The sequence below is a fragment of the Hyaena hyaena genome, unplaced genomic scaffold (genome assembly GCF_003009895.1).
Source record: "Hyaena hyaena isolate Hyena2069 unplaced genomic scaffold, ASM300989v1 scaffold_422, whole genome shotgun sequence".
NCBI classification, from domain to species: domain Eukaryota; kingdom Metazoa; phylum Chordata; class Mammalia; order Carnivora; family Hyaenidae; genus Hyaena; species Hyaena hyaena.
The window spans coordinates 503,171-527,796 of NW_024081056.1; the positions used below are offsets into that span (position 1 = coordinate 503,171).

Consider the following 24,626-nt stretch of genomic DNA (forward strand, 5'->3'; position numbering starts at 1 on the left):
TGTTTGAGGTTAAAAAAAAGATAGTGGGCACAGGAATATTTTAGAAGTTCAAATACAAATAAGTTTTGAAACTTGAGAATTTGCTTGCAGTTTCAGTTCTAACAACCAGAGAAGTTAAAAAAGATTAAAAGACTATAAACACATAGACACACCCTGGTTTTGGATGTGTTTCTTCTGAGGGGAGCTGCTGTTTCTTTGTGTCCTACCAGATTTGTTTACAAGATGCAGAATGGCAGCCAGCTGGGAAGAGACTCTCTGTACTTTTACGTCTTACTTGGTGACGCTGGTTCTTAGCTATGATCCAACCTCCACCTCCCTCCATCTTCTCAAATTGCCAACTGGGAAGCACATCGTGACTATAAAAACTGCACAAGGAGTTTAATCAGTAGGTATTTTTGAGTTAAATCTGAGGGGTCTGTACTAAAATGTATTCACTTCTGTACTGTCTAAAGATAATAACAGTCTATTTTCTGAGAGAAAAGTTCTGAAAATAAGGTTTCACTGCTGATAAATCAGGTGCGGATGTCAACTGAGAAAAGCAGCTCTTTTTACAGAAAGACATTCTTTGTTCTGTTCACTCCTGTTGTTGGTACTAGCAATTTTGATCACAACACAAAGAGCTTCTGTGAACTGTAAATTTAGTTAGAAATCGATCCAGACACACACTCTGGTTAATCATCTGCTGCATGCCCAGTGGTGGGCTTGTTACCAGGTGGCCAGCAGCACACAAGGAAGGCCTAACACCTGGCCAGGAGAAGCTTATATTCTAACACTGGGAATGTTCAGAATAAAAGAAAAGGCAACATAGTAAGTGCCAATTACAGTGTGCTAAATTACCAAGTTTTCTTTTTTCTTCCTTTGTATTATTTATTTTATTGAATTCAACCAAGTCCCATGGATTTGACCAATGACAGGGATGAGATGAGGCCAGGGTTTCACTGAGTCTAATATATACATTATTTTTCACATTTTAACATCTCTGAAATTGATGTGCATCTTATAAGCGATGGGCATGTATTTGATGAAATAGTAGCTACTGAGACTATTAAGCACTTCTATCAGGGATTCTACTAAGCATATTATATGTATCTGTTTATTTTATTTTATTTTATTTTTTTAAATGTTTTTTTTTTTTTATTTCTAGGAGAGAGAGAGAGAGAGACAGCGTGAGCAGGGGAGGGTCAGAGAGAGAGGGAGACACAGAATTGGAAACAGACTCCAGGCTCTGAGCTGGCAGTCAGCACAGAGCCCGACGCGGGGCTTGAACCCACGAACCGCGAGATCATGACCCAAGCGAAAGTCGGACGCTTAGCCGACTAAGCCACCCAGGCGCCCCGTATCTGTTTATTTTTAATTACGCATGAGGTAAATGCTAAGATAACTTCCTTTGCAGACATGAAACAAGTAAAATAGAGGTTCAGTTATTCATATAAGGTCACATAGCTTGATCCAGGGGCCAAACTTAGGCAGCTAGAATCCAGTGCCTACATCCTTAGCCACTGTGCTACACTATTCTCACTGTTAGCTCAGTGAGCAGAGGGCCCTGAATGGCAGGCAGAGGGGTTTGGGCCCAGTCTGAAGCAGTAAAACAGCTATGTACTTAAGGATGTAGGCAATGGCTTCTTCACCCAAGCCCCCAATCCTAGAGTATGAGGAGACTCTGCTTTGGAATAGTAAACTTAGCCATTCATGAAGGAAGGAAGTCCATGAAGGAAGTTGGTTTATCCCACCCAGTATAAAAATGTAGTAGTTTTTAGAAGTAGTAGTTCTTACTAACTTTTATTTTATGAAAAGATTTATTTTTATCATTACATTACACAAACTACCATATTTGCTCAAATTCAAAAAAAAAATATTATCTCATGGGGCTCATGTATCAATAATATTTAAAATTGAAGGCTTTTCCTTGGTCTATTCTACTCTACAACTTTGCCAGGAGACAAAAATAAGGGGGCTTCTAGATGGCTCAGTTGGTTAAGTGTCCAACTCTTGATTTTGGCTCAGGTCATGATCTCACAGTTGGCGAGTTTGAGCCCCACACTGGGCTCTGTGCTGACAGTGTAGAGTCTGCTTGAGATTCTCTCTCTGCCTCTACCCTGCTTGCCCTCTCTCTCAAAATAAATAAATGAACTTAAAAAAAACCCAAAACCAAACAGATGAAAATAGATCTCTGTCATCTACTACTTTCTTACTTCAGAAAAGTAAGTTGGAGGAGCTACTTCTAAGAAAAATTCAGTATATTCAAATCTGACAAAAAAAGTCATTTGTGTGTCTGTTTTCTTGTTTGTATCTGCATAATGCTCTAATGCATGTCCATCCTCATGAGTTTACAGATAAATTATAAACTAATTGAAAGCAGAACTGACAAGTGATTTTACATTATGAATGCTTGGAAGTTTATGAAACATTTAGTAATGAAGGCTTTAAGCCGACAGATTCACTCTGGCACACATGGCCAAATATACCAAAGGAAAATAGAAATATTTTCTTTTGTTGTTATTGCTTTGATGACAGTTTTCTCCTTTTACAAAGAAATATAATGTTTACCACTGGGAATGAAGAAACTCTCTGTGGAGAAAAGAAATGTTATAGGAAGCATGTCAGGAAAACCACTGGGTTTTCCCAGGGATAGTCATGCAGCACAAATTGGTAACTATGATATTTTCATAGAGATTTTTGGTATAAATATTGATCTAGTTGGGGACTTAGGTTTCTTGGCTCTATAAATCAGGCCACAGTAAAAAGAAAACAGCAAAATTTTTAGGTCTCTAGAGCAGGTAGGTTAAGACACAACAATAAGAAGGAACATTTGGGACACCTGGGTGGCTCAGTCAGTTAAGCATCTGACTCTCAGTTTTGGCTCAGGTCATGATCTCATGGTTCCTGACTTTGAGCCCCACATTGGGCTCTGCACTGATGGTAGGGAACCTGCTTGAGATTCTCTCTTTTTATCTCTCTCTTTGCCTCTCCCTGACTCATGCTTTTGCTCTCTCAAAGTAAATAAATAAACTGTAAAACTAAAAAAGAAGGAATAAATTTGAGATCTGGTTCAGCCATGTTCTAGGCATGTATGTGACCTTGAGCAAGTGATTCCTTTCTCAACTTTGTTCTTTATCCCTGAGATGAAAGGGTTCAACTACAAAGGCTCAGCTCTAAGCACTTAACAATATAATGTAAGCAACATTTAAAAATATCTCTATATGTTCTGGTACTGTCTTTATATATTCCCTTATTCATGAAGGAAATAATCTATCTTTTTCTCTTACCTGTCCCACTAGAGTGCTGTGAAAAATTTAGCCTTCTAGACAAAGGTGCCACATACATGCTGTTATTAAAACAGAAAGACAGAACACTGATATCTGGAATATTTCAGATAAGAGGCTCATTATCATCTGTACAGACAGGAGATGTGAGAGTGTTGCCATGAGTACAGGAAGAAAATCTCAGCCCATCTGGATGCTAAATGGTGGAAGACACTTGAGTGCTGAGATAAAAGATAATATACATCCACAGATGGTAGCAAAGACGTTGATACTGGGTTTTATGGTGAGAACAGAAGAGGTCAAAGGTAGGCCTTCTGAGAATCACAGTTTCTCACTCTGCTCTGATCCAACAAAACGACTGCTTTCAGAATAGTTTTAATGTTTATGTTTAAGATAACACTACTAAGACAGATAGTGATTAATTTTAGGCTAGATGGCAGATAACTATTTATGTCTATTTGTAAGTCAGCTGTTAGGAACTTGGAAGAAACTGTGCAGTTGTAACTATTTAAAAAAAGGTTACTATCTCAACCCATGTATGAAATCTACAATGTACCTGAAGTACAGTATAGATATTGGGGCAACATTTCTATGGGGAACTGCAACTTGAAGACCAAATTGGGAGATGGTTTCACATCTTCTCTGACTTTGTAGTTTTTCTTTCTATTGACCACAGGGATGCCTTTGTGTTAGGGTCTTGACTAGTGGGGGGTAGAGTGGTGGAGTGAATATATCGACTCAACAGTGAACCAACTCTTTAAGTTTATTTATTTATTGAGAAAGAGAGAGAGACACAGAGAGAGAGATGGAGGGAGGGGCAGAGAAAGAGGGAGAGAGAGAATCCCAAGCAGGCTCTGTACAGTCAGCATAGAGCCTGACATAGGGCCTGAACCCACGAACCACGAAATTATGACCCCAGGTGAAGTCGGATGCTTAACAGACACCCAGGTGCCCTAAAAATCTCCATTTCTAACAGTGCAGTTTTCATGCTTAAGTAATTTGAACATGTATTAATCGACATACACTTCTCTAATTATTCTTCTTGTCTCCAGCTTTTTAAAAAAATTCATTATATATATGGCTGACAGATTAACTTCTTAAAAAACTACCATGTAAGTGTACTCTGTATTCTCATCATACTTGAAACACTTTGGGCATAAAACTGATTATATTTTATTATGATTTTTCACTGACATGCCTGTTCAGTGAGAGAGTGTAGTACTTGAAAGTAGGTATGATAGGAGAATAACACTATTAATTTATAAATAAATACAAATAATTACCTCTCTATAAAATCTTTCACTAAAATTAGTGAAACCTTTCATCTATCATTATTGACCCCTTATTTTATACACACACACACACACACACACACACGACTACATGTGTGTTCTGAAATTTATACACATATGCACACATATTATCTAATTCTCATAGCAACACATTTGACAGATGAGAAACTCATAGGGTTATATAATTGTGCAAGGCTACAGCCATACCAAGCGTTAAAATCAGAATACAAATTTGTCTGAGTCCAAAGCCCATATTCTTTCCACCATCAGTCCACCCCAGCCTTGCCAGTGATGTCTGGCAATGAAAGCTCATTATAGTTCTTGGCATTCTTCACTTTCCTGATTTCATTTCACCCAATTCCCCACCAGAAACAATTTGCTCCATTATAGCACGTGTACTTAGTGCTTCCCCCACCTCCACATATACAAACTTTTCACCAGGGCGCCTTGTTAAAATGCAGATTCTGATTCAGTAGGTTTGGGATAGTGCCTAAAATTCTGCATTTCTAACAAGCTTCCAGGGATGCTACTGTTCTGTAGTCCACACTTTGAATGTAAAAGTTCAAAGTATCCTTGAAAGTGCTTTTTGATCCTTCCCTCCACAAAACACTCCTCACTCCTTTCTTCTTAGTTCAACTACTGGTACCACCTTTTCTTCAATACCTTCTCATTTCACTCTGATCTTTACTAAATCCCAACAGCATTCCATTAGTATTTGGGATCAGCAAGTTGGTATTCTTTTTATTATTTTTGTGTGTATATATTTATTTTTACCTGCTAGACTTCCTGGATTTAAATGTTTCTTATAACTTCTATATTCCTCCCAGAACTTAGCATAGTGCTTTCCTCTAGTAGAATGGTGGATAATTACTGGTTCCTCCTCCAAGCTCACAAGCCCCTTTCCATAGTAACTTCCTTCTTTTGAACTGAAGGAAGAAATGAGATCTAAATGGGTACACTGCTAGTAGCTATGCCCTCATGTTTGTCTCCACAACAAAATGAGTCAATTGGAGTTCAGAGTTTGTTCTTTGACATTTGGAATTTGGCTGGAAAGAAAAATATTGCCTCTTTAGGGGGACTCTCTGTTAATGTAAATATGATCAAAGGCCACATTTTCTATGTGTGGGTAGGAGAAACAAAAGAATTTGGTACATACAATGGGAAGAATGCAGTCAGTCCAGATAAAAGTACAGAGATAAAAATTTCAAAGAGGATGTCAGACAATCCCTATAATACCCCAGTTAGAGACAACAGTTCTTGAAGCATAGCTACATTTTTAGCCTTTGGCCCTATAAGAGATGATTTCTAATAAATAAATTAATAGTAAGTAGACAATTTACAATAAATAAAGCTAAGTACTCTTTTCCCCCTTAAGCAAACTGTAGGAGCTGTAGTGACTTACAATGAGTCTACTACAAATAAGATTTATGTCTATGCTTCAGCCTCTACTACAAAGCTGTCATCCTCAAGACAGTATGGTATTGGCACAAAAACAGACACATAGACCAATGGAACAGAATTGAGAACTCAGAAGTGGACCCAAAAATATACAGCCAACTGATCTTTGACAAAGCAGGAAAGAATATTCAATGGAAAAAAGACAGCCTTTTTAACAGATGGTGTTGGGAGAACTGGACAGCAACATGCAGAAGAATGAAACTAGATCATTTTCTCACACCATGCACAAAAATCAACTCAAAATGGATAAAGGACCTGAACGTGAGACAGGAAACTATCAACACCCTAGAGGAGAAAGCAGGAAACAACCTCCTTGACCTCCACCGCAGCAACTTCTTACTTGACACATCCCCAAAAGCAAGGGAATCAAGAGCAAAAATAAACTGTTGGGACCTCATCAAGATTAAAAGCTTCTGCACAGCCAAGGAAACAACCCAGAAAATTAATAGGCAACCAACGGAATGGGAAAAGATAGTTGCAAATGACATATCAGATAAAGGGTTAATATCCAGAATCTATAAGGAACTCACCAAACTACACGCCCGAAAAACAAACAACCCAGTGAAGAAATGGGCAGAAGACATGAACAGACACTTCTCCAAAGAGGACATCCAGATGGCCAACAGACACATGAAACGATGCTCAGCATCCCTCCTCATCAGGGAAATACAAATCAAAACCACACTGAGATACCACCTCACGCCAGTCAGAGTGGCTAAAATGAGCAAATCAGAGAACTCTAGATGCTGGCGAGGATGTGGAGAAACGGGCACCCTCCTACACTGTTGGTGGGAATGTAAACTGGTACAGCCCCTCTGGAAAACAGTGTGGAGGTTCCTCAGGAAACTAACAATAGAACTCCCTTATGACCCAGCAATAGCACTGCTAGGAATTTACCCAAGGGATACAGAAATGCTGAGGCATAGGAGCACATGTACCCCAATGTTCATAGCAGCACTCTCCACAATAGCTAAAACATGGAAAGAGCCTAAGTGTCCATCAACAGATGAATGGATCAAGAAGATGTGGTTTATCTATACCATGGAATACTACATGGCAATGAGAAACAATGAAATCTGGCCATGTGTAGCAACATGGATGGACCTTGAGGGTGTTATGCTGAGCGAAATAAGTCAGGCAGAGAAGGACAAATATCATATGTTTGCACGTATAGGAGGATTAGGAGGAACTTGACGGAGGAACAAGGGGGAGAAGAAGGGCGGAAATGGTGGGGGAAAGGGAGAGAGGCAAACCATGAGAGACTCTTGAATGCTGACAAAAACTGAGGACTGATGGATGTGGGGGGGAGGGGGGGATGGGCATGGAGGAGGGCACTTTGGGGATGAGCACTGAGTGTTATGTAGAAACTAATTTGACAATAAACTATTTGTAAAAAAAAAAATAAATAAAATAAAAAAAAATACCACGTAAAAAAAAAAAAAAAAGATTTATGTCTATGATATTGATAATGGTAATGCTGACTGTAATGCCTGTCAGATGAATCTTATACATTGGTTTATTTGCCATCTCAGGGGATGGTGAAATGAAGGCTGGAGGATGATGCTCTATCATATATTATCCTAAACCAATAATGTTTCTTAAATTAAAGTCTTCAGAGCACCTGCATCCAAGTCACCTGAAGTGCTCTTTTAAAATGGACATTCCCTGGGAGAAGATATTTGCAAATTATGTGTCTAATAAGGAGTCACTATTTAAAGTGTACAAAGAACTCATACAACTCAATAATTAAGAAACAGGCAGAGGATCCGAGTAAACATTTTTTCCATAGAAGACATACACATGGTCAATGGGTACATGAAAAGGTGCTCAACATCATTAGTCATCAGGGAAATACAAATCAAAACACAATGGGTTATCACCTCACATATCTTAGAATGGTTGTCATGAAAAGGACAAGAAATAAGTGTTGGCAAGGATGTGGAGGAAAGAGAAACCTTGTGCACCACTGGTGGCAATGTAACTTGGAGAAGAGATATTGGCATCCCCATATCTAATGCAGTGTTATTTACAATAGCCAAGACATGGGAACAACTTAAGTGTCCACCAATGAATTAATGGAACAAGAAAATATGGTGTGTGTATACACAATGGGTTATTATTCAGTCATAAAGAAAGAAGGAAATTCTGCCATTCGTGACAACATGGATGGAACCTGAGGGCAATATACTAAATGAAATAAGCCAGACAGACAAAGACAAGCACTGTATGATCTCACTTATATGTGGAATCTTAATAAAACAAATTCACAGAAATAGAGAACAGGTTGGTGCCTGTCAGAGGTGGGGGAGAGGGGAAAAGGCTAAAAGCTACAAACTTCTAGTTATAAATAAGTCTCAGAGATGTAATATACAACATGATGACTATAGTTAACAATATTTTATATTTTGAAGTTGCTAAAAGGTAGATCTTAAAAGTTCCTATAAGAAACAATTGTAATTATGTAAGGTGATAAATGTTAACTCAACTAACTGTGGTAATCATATTGTAATATATACATATATCAAATCATTATGTTGTATGCTACAAACTAATGCAATGTTATAGGTCAATTACATCTCAATGAAACTGGGAAAAAAATAAATAAAACAGATCTCTCTGGTTATCATGACTGACCTACTAAACTAGCATTTCTGGTGCTAGGACCAGCAATATGAATTTTATTTAGAATTCCAAAATTTTCACAGGCATTAGCTAAGACTTTGTCTGTTAAGACCTATACATACTATTCTGTATCAGTCTAAAGATTCACCAGCTAATGTGATGGCTTTGAGAGTGATACTGACTTTCAGGAGAACTTTATTCCCTGCATTCTACATGCCATCCTCAAATCCTGGCTACTTAAATTCCAGTAAAACTTTACAGTTTCATATCAGAAAATAAACACTGAAAGTATTCATAAATATTTTTAATATGTAGTCCTCTTGCTACTAATTTCTCAGGTCCCTTCTTCCAGCTCCTATTGAATCTAGTGGCTGTGCCCAATTTCCTTTATAATACAGGAGGTCTCTCACATGATCTATAAATGCTAGGCCACAATCTAAACCTCCTATTCTGACCTCAGAATATGTGCAAACAGCTTCCATGCCTTTAACTTCTGTTTCAGTGTTAGAGTCAGAGTAGCAAATTTTGTTTCATGCCTCTTGAGAGGTCTCAGTAATCATTAATTTACAGTGATTGTGCCAAAATAATTAGATCTTTGAAGGTAATGTGCCTTGTCTTTCTTCCATGTTCTTCACTAAAAGCTAGTAAAAAAAAAATATTCAAATTTATATGGAAGATAACAAGTAAAATAATTTTTTTAAAAAATGTTGCTCTGTGGCCTAAAATTTTACGTAGAAGTCTTTATCCTATTATCACAGATGAATACAACACTTAACTATCTCCTTCATGGCTGTTAAGGCACAGTAGAGTCAATTCATGCCCAGGGAGCTTTAATCACAGACCATCGTCATGATAAATGGTAAAAAGTCAGTGTGGGCTATCATGTCAACGGCTACTAGGGGAGTTTTTAATGGAACATTGGCAGCATGCAGTTCATAACTACTTTCAAGGAGCACTTCTGATCTAATGGCTCAATGAGTATCATTACAGTATCTTTACATGTAGTATTTCTAGAGAAAATCCATTTTAAAGAAGCCTGGTTACTGTAGTCCATGCATACAACTAAGATTGTTTGAGTGATGCAAATATTGTTGGTGGTTTAAAGTTATACTGGTGGAGAGAGAATTGATAACTTATTAGCAGGTTAAGCTATCAATTTTTAATTTTTTGTGACCCATTATATCATTTATAACCACAAATCAAGCATTCAAGTGGGGCTGTGAAAAAAGAATAAGAAGAATAATGATAACAGTAAAGAGCAGGTTGGAAAGGTAAAAGATATCCAAGCATTTTTTTTATGTTGCTCCAGGTGGCATTTATATTCTGCCTTGTTTTTCAAGCCCCCACACTAGAACCTACAGAAACTGTTTTAAATAATACCTCAGAATTTAAAAATAGACATTATGATCAAGAAGAACAGGGAAGAATTAAGAAGCAGACCATTTGAGAAAATAACAATCCAATGCGAGTTTTCTAAAATTAAAAATGTTCTGAATGCTTGGAATAAATAAAAATATAGCTTAGCCAATCAGAAAAAGGAAATTCAAACCAAATCCCCCTTGTGTCCTGTTGTGTATTTGGAAAAGATGCTGAATGTTCATATTGAGTAAAAAAGCTATCTGAATCTTAAAGCTGGGCTACATGGGGCTACAGATACATTTTACTTAGCCAGCATAGTAATTTAAAATAATCATGGGGTCCCTGGGTGGCTTAGACAGTTGAGCGTCTGACTCTGGCTAAGGTCATGATCTCATGGTTCATGAGTTTGAGCCTACATTGGGCTCTGTGCTGACAGCTCAGAGCCTGGAGGTAGCTTCTGATTCTGTGTCTCCCTCTCTCTCTCTAACTCTCTACCACTCATGCACTGTCTTTTTCCCTCTCAAAAATAAATAAACATTTAAAAAAATAAATAATCAAAAACTAAAGATTTGAAGACTTCAGAAAGTCCATGTCAAATATCCAGATTGCCACAGGCTGCACTGCTCCGCACTCTCTTACATGGAGTTTCTTCATGTAGTTAATATCCAACTAGCCACTTGAGGTTGGGCCCCTCTTAGTTCTCACTGAACCGGCAGGATGTTAGAACTGGTAGGGACTGAGAGATCATCTAGTCTAACAGCCCCATTTGAAGTTAATACAATAGGCACCTGTGATGTGCTCCAGGTGTTGCAGGTAAGTGATAAATCACTAAATTCTACCCCTCAAACTAATATTAAACTGTATGCTAACTTGGGGCGCCTGGGTGGCTTAGTCGGTTAAGCGTCCGACTTTCACTTAGGTCATGATCTCGCGGTTCTTGGGTTCGAGCCCCACGTCGGGCTCTGTGCTGACAGCCAGTTCAGAGCCTGGAGCTTGTTTCAGAGTCTGTGACTCCCTCTCTCTCTCTGACCCTTCCCTGCTCATGATGTCTCTCTCTCTCTCTCCTAGAAATAAATAAAGCATTTAAAAAAAACCTGTATGCTAACTAACTGGAATTTAAATAAAATCTTAAGAAAGAAAAAAAGAGTTGATACAAAAGGAACCAAGGGAGATAACAGGGATGTATTTTAAGACTCCATTAAACAATTCAGTAGAAACTCTTTATGGTGGTATTTGGATTGCTCAGGCACCCAACAATCTGTTGTTATTTGGCACAACAAAAAGACTTGACTCGTACTTTTGAATCTTATGCTAAGTCAAACTTGGCCTAAAAGAATGATGATGGTTCAGTTATCGATTCATGAGTTGGTTTCAATGAGTCCCTGTTGCTGGGAAATACCAGAAATAATCCAATTTTAAAACTTTCTGCTTGATAAATACCACAATATCCAAATACACATAAATATGCAAAGACTTTTCATTCACTATCATTAAGCATTGACACAGAACCTATAAGGATTCTTGAATTTTAAGATACTATTCAATTCACCATTGCTTCAAAAATAGACAACACTCCAGGAACACATTACTATCTTAATACTAACTCTAGCATTATTTTAAGACTGAATGGCAAAATCATGCACATACACATGGACAGGGACATGGACATAATTAAAGGGTTTTCAGGCCATGGAAAACTAACTGTATGGAGAAATATCAACTTATTCCCTATCATCACTCTTTTTCAGGGAGGCCTCTGGCCATGAATCAGTGTTTGTGGCAGCTATCTGGTATATGAGGAAGCTGATCAATAGAATATAGCATATGAACTTAAAACCAGAGAAGAAAAATCAACCTCATTAACATCAAATATAAACATCTTTTAAAAGGGCAACTACTATGCTGATTATACAGACACTTTCCAGTTGCCTATTTTTTATCAACTTTTATATTCTATTTGGAGTCATATTTAAAACAAAAAGCAATAATGAAGTTATTTTTAAAGAATATGACCAACTTGACAATAAACTATTTAAAATTAAAAAAAAAGAATATGATCAAAAAGAAGAGGGGGACAATTCTTGCAATTATTGTCAAGTATAAACACACTGAAATACCTCATATTCCTGGGAAAACTTCAAGTTGTCATTTGCTTTCAACCTTTCAATGTGATCTGCAAGTTCCAAGATAGGAATTGGAGGATGGCTAGCCATACCTATTAAAAGGAAAGAAGAAACACATTTGAAACCAAATGAAAACAATGTTAACTATCTCAAAATATAGAGAATACTATAGTTAGAAATGGCCTGAAAACATGAGAGTAGTAAAGATGTTTAATGTGAGGAAGCAGGCAGATAGTTTGGTTACTCAAAGCAGGACATGCTCTGGACGGATGAATTTTGTAGCCAAATGAAAAGTCACCAAGCATGATCCCCAAACTAACACTCCTAGTGTAAAAGAAAGCGTTATTGTGCTATGAATCAATACAGTTAGCTAGCGGAGAAAACTGACAGTCAGGCTTGATGTCAACTTCTGCTTTGAGTAATGACTCTTATGTCATTTCAAACTCCTTCTCCTGCACTGTGTGAAATGGTAATCGTGTGGAATTGAATGGTGTAAAGTGAACTAAGAAAACTGACACTGAGAAAGGCCTAAAAGGGAAAGAGTAGTAGCTTGATAGGAAACATAAAGTGACTTATGCATAATCAAGGAAAACTAACTTGAAGAATGAAGGTTACCAGGGTAACCGGAATCACCTGAACCTGCAAAGGAAATGATGATGTAAATAAAATAAAATAAAACGGATTTGTTAAAGAAAAATGAAATGGATAGTCTGATATAGTTTTGTAAAGGACTGATAAAAACACTGAACGCTTTTACAGGATTCACTATACACTGTGACTTGATTAAGATTGCTTTAATAGTTCACAAACCTGGAGGTGATTGACATTCACATGCAAACATGGGCACAAAGAATGGCATGCACCACAGTTCATAGACGATAATCACTAATGACAAAATCAGACACCAAACTGAGTTTCAAAAATGTTTCCACTAGTAGCAGATTGTAGAGGTTGGGGTTGTGGCCTTTACCTTAGACATTTATAAATTGCCACGCGCTAACAGCTTTATGGTATTTGCCCCAGGTCCCCGTGTTTCAACCCCCAGCAAACCTACAATCTACTTCAGGTGTAAACATCTTTGTCCATTAATGGGAAATGAATGCAGGAGGGTGAGCAAATGGGCAAAGGGCAAGGAGCAAAAGAGGATAGAAAAAGAAAGAAAGCAGTGACAGGTGTGGCACATCTTAGTTCAGTCTGCCAGCTGAAGTGAGATTAGTTTCACAGATTCTGTTTAAAAGAATCCACCACTAATTTTGGCGATTCCTGGGTCTTTCCAATGTTTTCTCACTTTTCATGTGATTTACATTTTATTTCTTTGTGATGCATTTTTTAAAAGTACCATGAGAGAGCATTGCTGACTCATGTCTTATGGATACATATCCAGCTGGCTAGAAAAACTTGAACTAGCATGCCCCCAGGGAAGCCTCTGAAGCTGAAAAGGAATGGGGGAGGAGCTCAAACTGGAGGCCATGTTGACATCTGCTGTCCTGAGATTCTCTGGAAGGTGTTAGGCTATGGAACGGTGACCATTAAGTCAACATGACATGTAATTACATTATGGGCATTTTAGAAATTGTGCCATTAATGAAAAACACCCAGAGCTACAGTAAGTTCCTGTAGCTCAAATGCCAAATTATCAATGCTTCTGGTAAGTAAAAAAATATTTTGCTTTTTCTAGACAATTTTACCATTTCAGCACAGTGCTATGATAGGTGGTGTTTTAGTGTTTATGACTTCCAGTCAACTAAAATCTTGGTGGAAGAGCTAATAAAAATGAGTTGGCTTAGAAATAGAAACTCTTTGTTGCTGATATAATTGTGTATTTGGATCAAAATGTTGGAGGCCATATCTGGAAGTTTTCCATATAGATGGTAGAATTGAACTAATTTACATTCTGTGGAGGGAGGAAGTAGGTGGCAGTAGTCTAATAATTAAAGTGATCTTATCCAGATGAGGCACCCCCAATGACACAAATGGAAATGCAAAGGCACAAGAGACTCTAGGCTGATCTGGAAATGGAAATGGAATGATGTGGACATCCATTACAGTGCTTTAACAGAGAAAATAAAGAGACAAAGATGTTTAGACCTTTTCGAGCGAATCGTGGGAGAGAGTTATTATCATATATGGACTGAGTGGTGGTTTGGCTAGAGAGGGAGGACACAGAGCCAATCAGGGAGGCGTAGGGGACTGAATTACTGCTCAAAGCTGCAAAAAGTAAAGCCAGTTGGAGATGGGAAAAGTATTAGTATAACAGCAGTAGAAGACCATAATAATCAACCAAAGATGTGATCAACATATTTACTTTGGAAGCTAATTATACAGAAATCCAAGTAAACCTGCACTGAATCATTACCTTCTAAATCAGGATGTATATATCATATACAAAGATAGCTTAGCATTCAAGAACCATTATTTAAGACACATAAGTATGTATTATGTTGCATCCAATTTCTTGACAAGTGAAAACGCCAGAATGGATGTTTCACAGGAAGGGGAGGAGAACATGTGGGACTCTGATGGTACAGGAGAAGGAATCCTAGACTAGAATACGGATAGGAATTCTCTTTCTGGTTTTGCCTTCTCCTAATAGGGGTAAATCACTTGTTATCAAGAACCTCATTTTTTTAAATCTGTAAAAGAAAACCACAGAGCTAGGTAAATTCTGGAGTCCCATCTTTATAACTCCCATTTCTGCCTCATGTAGATAGGATTTCTAAACCTATGGAACAGAGAAGGGTCTCTTGGACACAGTTCACAGGCAAAGGTTCTAAAAGTACTTGTAACTTTTTGTTGAGCTCTAGGGAGCATTTACTTTTACACAACAGAAAATGTATGCAGTTGAATTGTCAAATTTTTGAATTATTTAAGTTCATTATCATTTTTTTTAGCTAACCAGAAAGTACGATGTTATGCCATGTATTTGAAATAAATAAATAGCATCATAAAAATTATCCTACTTAATAAATCAGGGATGAAACTCTTCTAACATGAAACTCCAGCTCACACCAGAAAAGAATCACCAAGGAGCTACTATTATAAAATTCCCTCCAAACTTCTCCATTGTCCAACATGGAAACAATTTTATATGTTATAATCAAGCATATTAGATTCTGAATGAATATTCAGACACCAAGAAAACTGTGATGTTGACCTCACTGTAGTATCTTTTCAGTTGCTTGTCTGGACAACCCGCTATTGCTTACAGTCTACAAACCAATATTTTTATTAGATAAGAGTTTTTTACATTGGCATCATTTGAAGTACTTTAAAATTCCTTTTTTCCAGGCTGCACACCAGACCAATTAAATAAGAATCTCTGTGGGTGTGAACCAAGCATTGATCTTTTTTTTTAAAAAAAAATTTTTTTTTTTAATGTTTTATTTATTTCTAGGAGAGAGAGAGAGACAGCGTGAGCAGGGGAGAGTCAGAGAGAGAGGGAGTCACAGACTGAAACAGGCTCCAGGCTCTGAGCTGGCAGTCAGCACAGAGCCCGACGGGGCTCGAACCCACGAACCGCGAGATCATGACCCAAGCGAAAGTCGGACGCTTAACCGACTAAGCCACCCAGGCGCCCCAAGCATTGATCTTTTTAAAGCTCCCAAGCAATGGCTCTCAGTTCGATGGAAATTATGATGGGGAGGCCCTGTCATTCCATTTATTCATTTTTTTCCCATTCAAAAATTATATTGTAGTTTATGAGAATGCAATATGATTTTTTTCAGTAATACCTTGAATCTGCCCTGATTCTCCATTTAGCACACTTTAATACTTTAGCTATTATTAGTAGCAAAGAACTTGAATTGCAGCTCACAGTTGATAAGGACTTGCCAGGGTCATGACCTTATCCGTTCAAAGCTACAAATGCACAACATAAGTGCTTTTTAAGGGCACACGTTGAATCTGAACAGTGTTTTCATTTTGAAGCCATGATATCCACAATAAACTCTGTCAGCATGAAAAATGAATGGATGTAGTCACTGAAATTTGCCTTAGGTTGGAGGAAAAGCCATGATGGCTACTTTTAAAAAGGTACATATTTGTGATAGAAATGTCATAAAGGCTTCCTTATAAGAACTGAACCTTTGGGGCGCCTGGGTGGCTTAGTCGGTTAAGCGTCCGACTTTCGCTTAGGTCATGATCTCGCGGTTCGTGGGTTCGAGCCCCGCGTCGGGCTTTGTGCTGACTGCCAGCTCAGAGCCTGGAGCCTGTTTCCGTCTGTGACTCCCTCTCTCTCTGACCCTCCCCTGCTCACGCTGTCTCTCTCTCTTTCCTAAAAATAAATAAAAAAACATTAAAAAATATATAAGAACTGAACTTTTAAAACCATGGCATTTTAAGCTGAGAAGTACTTTAGAGATTACTTAAGCCTAGCATTTTCATCTTACACAAGAAGACTCTGAAGTCCAGAAAAGATAAATGACTTTGTTAGTCCATCTAGTAAATAAAATCTTAAGTGGTTTTGGCATCTTGCTATTGTATTAATTCTGGAATGGCAGTTAAAAATCTTCTTGAGCAGGGCACAATTTCTTCAGTGGCTGAAGGGGGCAGATTGGTAAGGTAAATAACAGAGGATGACCAGGTAGGGCATAGCAAACAACTTCACAAATAAATGCACTCATACTCATTTCCTTGCAGCAAGCAGCCTTCTATGTCTGTCTTTCAATTCCCTACTTTTCAAAGGAGGCTCAAGAAAAGAATATTACTCTATTATATGCAACATAAAAATAAGCATGAGATGAATGGCAACTGACATTCAGTCTCAATGTCAGGGTCATGTTTAGGGCTGGAGTAGATTGTGCAGAACTTGTACAAGGGTCAAACTATTCAGCTCTAGTCAATATCTTCTAGGTGGAAATGCAGAGCCATGAGATAAGACTTTTCAGGTTTTCAGTAGCAACTGCAGATGCAGATTATGATGTGTTTTCACTGTTGCCACAAATTCTTGCTGAGACCCAGTGGGAGTCAAAGACAGGACCTCTGCAGGCCACATTTGGCTTACTAAATTGTGACCTCTGTTTTAAAAGAACAAAATCTTCCTTTCTTGTGTAAATTAAAATCCATGCAGGTTGAGAATAATAGCATGCTTGCATCCACAAGACAATGGGCTAGATATCAGGAGTTGTCTTTGGGGTGTGGCAATGTATACTTCCTGCATGGGTCACCCTCTGGGAGTTCATTTATTTCTTCCTTTCCATATTAATTTTATCAGTCAGGAAAATGAAGCAGAGAGGGGTAAAAGTCTTGATTAAGGTTATCACTATTACTAAAACTAAGACTATGTGGAGGATTTGATCACAGACCTTGTCATTTCTCATTTTGGGCATTTTTCATTATGTCATACTGTCTGTTACACGACTTAACACATTGGAGGAGTGGTGCCATGTATATAAATATGAGCCTGTGAGAATGTTTGGGCTATTTATGCCCTGACACAGAGATTGCAAACCATATTCAGTTTACAGAAAATGTGTCAATAATAGCTTCATATAAAGGTATGTCTGCTTCCACGGTGGGGAAGATGTAAAAGGCACTCTTACACATACCTGTATTTTCCAGTCACCTCTACTCAAAATTTTGTGAGTTTCCATGAAAACTGGAACTAAAGGTTCAAAATGTTAAAAACTGCAGGGGCACCTGGGTGGCTCAGTCATGTAAGCCTCTGACTCTTGACTCTGGCTCAGGTCATGATCTCATGGTTCACAAGTTTGAGCCCCATATTGAGCTCTGTGCTGACAGTGTTGAGTCTGCTTGGGATTCTCTCTCTTCCTCTCTATCTGTTCCTCCCTTGCGTGTGTGTTCTCTCTCTCTCTCTCTAAATAAAGAAATAAATAAATGCATTTTAAAAAGTGTTAAAAAAACTGTAGTATTATTTGGCAGATTTCTTAAAAAGCACCATTTACAATGCTTTTGCCTTCTAAATGTTGTTTTATTTTGCTAAGTAATCTATCAACAGTATCTTCAAATAACTTATCTATAGAGAGATGTTTACCAAATACTTGCTTTGTTTTTGCATTTTAAAAATCTTCCATTTAATGCCAATAGCCACTTTATAATTATTTTGCTAAGTAATGATTCTGAGGTCACTAATAATGGTGAACATCTTTTGGATGTTTTTTCTTTTTTTTCTGTTAGGATATATGTGTGATGATTCAATACTACTCTCTTCACAATTCTCCTTTCCAAAAAACTGTGATGAAGTATGGAGAACAATTTGAGGTAATGGAAGAGGGAGAAAATAATCTGTTCAATAAATCAGTGATGCAACTCTGGCAAAAATGTAGTTTACCTAAGTTAACAGTCACAGGAGAAAATTAGTTTATAAAATAATGGTCAGATTTTAACATAATTTACGTACTTTTTAAAATACTCTGAATGAAATACAAATACTCTATGGTTACAATTTATCTCACAAATGGATAATGAATTAAAGGCAAAAGAGACCACTGATTTATAAGATATAGTTGTTACGTGGCAGAACGATAATGACAATTTGATTTAATCCATGACTAGGATCATCATTAAGGGAAAGGTGTTCCAAGAATGCTTTTTCAGGTAAGCACTGGATAGCATAAGTAAAATTCATTTTGACATAGGATTTCTCAAAATGTAGAATTTGAACAAACTATTTCTTTATATTGGAAATGCACTATTTCTATTCAATGAACCACAGTTTTTCAGATATACAGAGAACACATGGTATTCTTAAACAAGGTCATATATGTAGGTCTCTTATAGTATAAAATATGAAGATAAATATGTATAAAAATTGATCTTGTTAGCATTGATCCAATTAATAGCACTAATGAATCGGAAGAGATGCCTCAAAAGCTTTTAAAGCCCATTCAGCTGCTGTACAGACATTTCTGCTGATTATTTCTGATATGGTAACTTTTAACCAGTTTGTTTTTGTTTTTCACAGCCAATCAATCACCTACCATCCATGTATGCTTTGGAGCAAAACATATTAAGGTCATCCTCAGAATGAAAATGAGGCTCTTGTGTTATACATCTGATCATCAATTTTTATTTTTTAAAAAAAATTTAATGTTTTTATTTATTTTTGCAAGAGAGATATAGAGAGAGGGTGAGCAGGGAAGGGTCAGAGAGAGAGGGAGATACAGAATATGATACAGGCTCCCGGCTCTGAGCTAGCCATCAGCATAAAGCTTGACACGGGGCTCGAACCAACAAACCATCATGACCTGAGCTGAAGTTGGACACTCAACCGACTGAGCCACCCAGGCACCCCAGGACATTTCTGATGGAAACTGACAAATCAACCAAAGGGCACCAGGAGGAAGAATTTTACAGGCACAGGGAAAGGTGGTGACTGGTATAACTATATGAGGTTATTAGCTCATATAACTATATGAGGTTATTAGCTACTTGTTCCCCTACTTTTTTTTAATTTTGTAGTAGAAAGAAGGCTTATTTCTCTGAGATGCTGAAATTCTAAAGTTTGCTTTGTTGGGAAAAAAGGTAGATATATGAACACTTATCAGTAGCTTCTTTGGTTTTCTTACTCATCACCATCTTGGGACAATATTATATTTACTTTAATCATTCTGTTCAATGCTGCAGGCTGTGGCTCAGCAGGGTGGCTACATTGTAAGTAAAGGTTTTTTACAATATTTCAGAAAATTCTGTAATTGGTGGTCTCTATGAAAATGGTAAATGTGCCTACCCTAGGACCTTATGATAGCATTTCCAGTTATCTAACATTTGGAGGTAGCAACAAATAAGTGAAAAGATGCAGACTCAGTACTATTCACTGCATTATCATTTGCAAGAGTAAACCATGGAAAATAGCCATTAATAAGCCATTAATTCCATTAATAAGGAATGTGCCAGTATATTTTGTGTCATCTGTAGAACAGAATAACATCAATACCATTGGCTGCTAAGGAGATAATACAGTTACCTAATACCAAGTTACCTAATACAGTAACTTGGAAAAAGGTCTGTTTACATAGTTAAATGTTAAAGCAGGAAGTTTTATGTATATTCACCTGTCTATTGTCTATATACCTGCTATACATTTTTACCAATTAAAGTACTGTATATACATGTAAAAAAGTCTGGAAGGCTACACATGGGGCTGTATATGGTGGCTATTTCTGAAGGGCAAATTTGGGGTAGTTACAGGAAATCTTTTACTTATATTTTAAATACACCCAAAAAAGAAAAGAAAAAAAAAGACTTAGAAGCATGGGGACATAGTTTTTCTTTTTTAAAACTGCCTTTTTCACCTTTTCCAACTTATGAAAATTTTCAAACATAAAAAATATTTACCATAATGCATACCTGGGTAGCCACGACCTATGTACAAAATTATTAGCAAGCTTATTTTCTATTTTACATAATTGCCCCAATAAACATGTATTGCTTTTGTAATAAAAAAGAAGAATTATTGAGAGGTAAGGGTAATAAGACTACTTGGGAAATTTTAGAGATAAAAAGGGAAATTTTCCTCCCAACCTAGGCTAATTGGATACAGTTCAGTTTTGTTTAATATGTAATTCATCTATGAACTCTTGATGCATACCCAGCTACTGCCATCCACAAAGATTTATGAGGTTTAATAGTGCTTTCTTTTAAAATAATCTTTTACTAAATATTTTCCCCTTCTTCTACACACCTTACAGACTTGTAAAACTTGATTAGCAGTTAATAACTCTAGCATATTCTTCTACAACATCTCCTCTCCCCTTTACTAATTTTATTCCATTCTCCATTTGAGGTGATAAGTCTAACCTTAGCTAAGTGTTATCTTCTTACACATTAGTACTCTAATTTTGTAGGTCATGGGTACAATATGAACATTGTACTTCAATTGTATGCTTCATACTTGTTCTGATTGAGCCAGTACAACGATAACTAATGACTTATACATCATTTTAATAGATTGGGTAGTTCAGGTTTTAAATACAACTATTGTATACTGCCATCTGAACTTTAACAGACAATATTCTGGCTAATAAACATATTCATGGGAAATATCTATGAGCAGAAGTACCTGCTCTCATTTAGAAGATGTGAGTCTTCCTCACCCTGTTCAGATGCTTGAGTATAGTGTTTCACTAATACAGTAGCTATATTGTTATCTGAAATTTGGGAAGTGAACTCAATCCATGTTTTCCCCCCACATCCCACAATCTTGCAAAGATGTTTATACTGAATACAACAGGTTTCTCTGCTTTTACTTTATGCCTTAGTGGAGAGATAGTGGACAGAATTCTGACATTTCCTTACCTCACCCAGAGATAGGGATGTTTGTAGTACTGCAGCTAAAGGTATGTTTCTTTGACATACTTAAATGTTCAAAATTCTGTATGTGAAATTTAGAATGTGTTTTCAATACCTCTGGAGTATTGGGTAGAATTGAGGGAAAATGTCCACCTCTTTATTATCTAAGCTCTTCAACGAAAATAAATACTTGAAATGTAAATAGTTTTTTCATCCCCAAGAACTTTTTTTTAAAGGAAAGGAGAATTTATAGAATTAGTGAACTGAATGATGTGCTCCCTTTACCTTCTGAAATACCTACTGAAATACTAATCTGAATTTCAACAGATCCATCAGAAGTAGGAGTGAATTTCCTTTCATGAACAAGTTCAGTGCTAGGGGGTGATTGTATAAATCACAGGTTTTTATTATTTCATTGAAAGTCATTTGTTTGAAGTGAAAATGTGGATGGCTAATTCTATACTTATGAATACCATTAATAAGTATTGTCAAGTTTGTGAATAAATGATTATACTTCCAAAGGTATGATATATATAAAAGCACATTGCAGACAATGAATGGGTTTAAAATCCAAAAATTAGGGAGCATCATATCATTTGCTGTGTAACACCTACTATAGGGTCATCTCATTGCATTATCCAGGAAAGCCCTTGGTTATTTATGAACAAGAGGAGAGGAAAAAGCACAGAAAGCTTGTTTGGTTAACAACTCTCCCTTCTGCTCTTATCCTCTTGGCAAATATTAAGGCAATTTGTAGCCATTGCTTAGAATCTGTACTGATTGAAACAAATGGTCACATTTCTATGAATTTCACATAAACAGCTGTGTCTAGTTTTTTGTAAACTGATGTCATGACAGCAGGATGCATCATAGAGCCTGGGAGGCAAGCAGACTGATTCAAGTCAAGCTCATGCAGATTGCTTACCTAAGAGGCACAACCTAATGCTTCTTTGTGAGCAGAAGCGCAAGGACCTTAGGACAACTTCTCCTGCTCTATTCTCTTCCTCTACTGAATTTCCTTTCTCCCTCTTTAGTAATTTTGCCCACTTTATTCCATTACCCATGTGATGTTAACCTCAGTTAAATGATGCCTCCTATAAACTTAGTTCCCCATTGAGATTTTGTAGTTATTGGTGAGACAACCAATGTCACTTCAATTGTAACATTCATCTGTTTTCCATGGACTTATATGAAATTTAACAAGTTCTTTCCATAAATGGAATTAATATTCACATATATACTGGGGAGACTATATTCTTTATGGACTTTTTTTGGATTTGATCATATTTTGCCAAATTACCCATAAAAGTGAGAGGTACTTCTCTAGATGGAGGTCTCTTAGTTGAAGGTATTTCTATTTCCTTGCTTGTAGTTGCCTGTACTCTGCTAATAATCCTTTCTACACAGTTCTCATCCATACTTTCTACTTTTTTTATATTTTAATGTTTATTTATTTTTGAGAAAGAGACAGAATGAAAGCAGAGGAAGAGCAGAGAGGCAGGGAGACACAGAATCTGAAGCAGGCTCCAGACTCTGAGCTGTCAGCACAGAGCCCAACACGGGGCTTGAACCCATGGACCATGAGATCATGACCTGAGCTGAAGCTGGGTGCTTCACCAACTGAGCCACCCAGGCATCTTTCCTACTTCTTATTTATGCCTGGAAATATTTATTCTCTGTTGGTGCCAGAGTAGATGAAGAATGGCACTCCTCTTAGTTCTTTTCTTCAGGAGCTATCTTTGCCTTTTCACTCACCCTATACTATCCTTCTGTCTCTGCCTGAAGACCAAGGTTGATTCCAATACAGATCACACTTTACATTAAAGCCAGAGGAGATGGGGACAGGCCTGAGCAGTAAGGTATTAAGTAACAATCATTTTCTCCATTTCCACAGTGCACTGCTCTTGTAAAGCAGTCATGTAGCATATCATCTCTGTGGCTTTTCTGTCTTTCTATACTCTGGTTTAGCCAAATTGAAAAATACATTAATTCCTGGGCCCATCAGAAAGAAGTTGCCTACAGCCTAAAGAAGTTAGCATACTGCTATTTCAAAAAGTGAACCGAGAAGGTTTACTACATAAACTCAATTCATATCAAGTTGCTTTAATGATACACCTAGAAACAGACTCAACAGGATCATCTGAGGGATTACAATGACCTGAAGGACCCTATGAGTTTGTTCAATCAACCTTATGTGTGTGTAGTATTCATTTATCAGCCTTTAAAAAATGCACCAGTAGATTTTTGGCTATATGAACATTTTCTTCTACCTTTTATGCTGATGGAGGTAGATTTTTGCTTTTTAAAAACTGATTTTTAAAAAGCCTAACCTCATTTCAGATACAATTTTGAAAACAACTCACATTTATGATGATGGTTTGTATAGCCACTTTGAAAATACCAGACACTTCTTTCAACTGAATTGTTATTAGTTACCATGATACATTCACATGTAAAAGAGAAAACATGCCAAATATAATAAACTGCACTTTGAATTGAAAGTAATACCCTGCAAATGCATAGTTTAATAAATTTGTGGTATATCCTACTGTGAGTTGGCCTGTCCATGTGACACAACATTTGCCAACAATTTGGGGAACAATAACACAATCAATTTTTAAACATACTTCTTAGATCAGCGCTTTACTTTCTTAATTATCCTTGGGAATTACGACAGTGCCACTCAGTTTTAGATCTCCTTGTCATCTGTTATTTGCCATTCATTTGGTATAAATAAAATTTATTTGAAGAATAGCAAAATAGAGCTAGCCTTGAATTAACAATACTGTACAAAACGCCTCTCAGCAGTACCAATAGGTTTCCTCTGTTAAGTACTTAATGTTAAGAAACATGTCTATTTTTCTTATCTTCAGTCACTTTAAGTATTTCCCCAGTAAGAAATTCAAATTGGCCAGTGACATTTGGTACAGGTAATATTTTAAAAGAAACTAATTTTTGCCTCACTTTGTTTCTTTTCCTCTCACCCTCCTTTCTTCACTGTAACATAGACACAAATTAATCAGAAAATACAGAATAAATCTGTTCTTTCCCAATAGAATGAATGATATGACATTCATCCATCCATTCATTCACTTTTATAAGATGAGAGACTGAATTCTTGACAAATAAGTATCATTAAAAATAATAAACTGTTAAGCCCTCACAATGGTAGATATTCTTACAAGAGTATCATGTTTCCAAAATTTGAAGAGGAATTACTTGTTTTCTTATGTCTATTCCAGCTCAGATTTGCAAAATGA

At 37.0% G+C, this 24,626-nt stretch overlaps 1 protein-coding gene across 1 annotated transcript in view; it reads right to left on the reverse strand.

The window, feature by feature from the left end:
• Nucleotides 1-24,626, reverse strand: part of PTPRD (protein tyrosine phosphatase receptor type D) — a 533,426-nt gene that overhangs the window by 106,166 nt on the left and 402,634 nt on the right. Inside the window, exons 24-25 of the mRNA XM_039252611.1 lie at nucleotides 12,715-12,756; nucleotides 12,112-12,209 (exon numbers count right to left, since the gene is read on the reverse strand). Coding sequence (XP_039108542.1) covers nucleotides 12,112-12,209; nucleotides 12,715-12,756 — 140 coding nt within the window. The remainder of the gene's footprint in view (nucleotides 1-12,111; nucleotides 12,210-12,714; nucleotides 12,757-24,626) is intronic.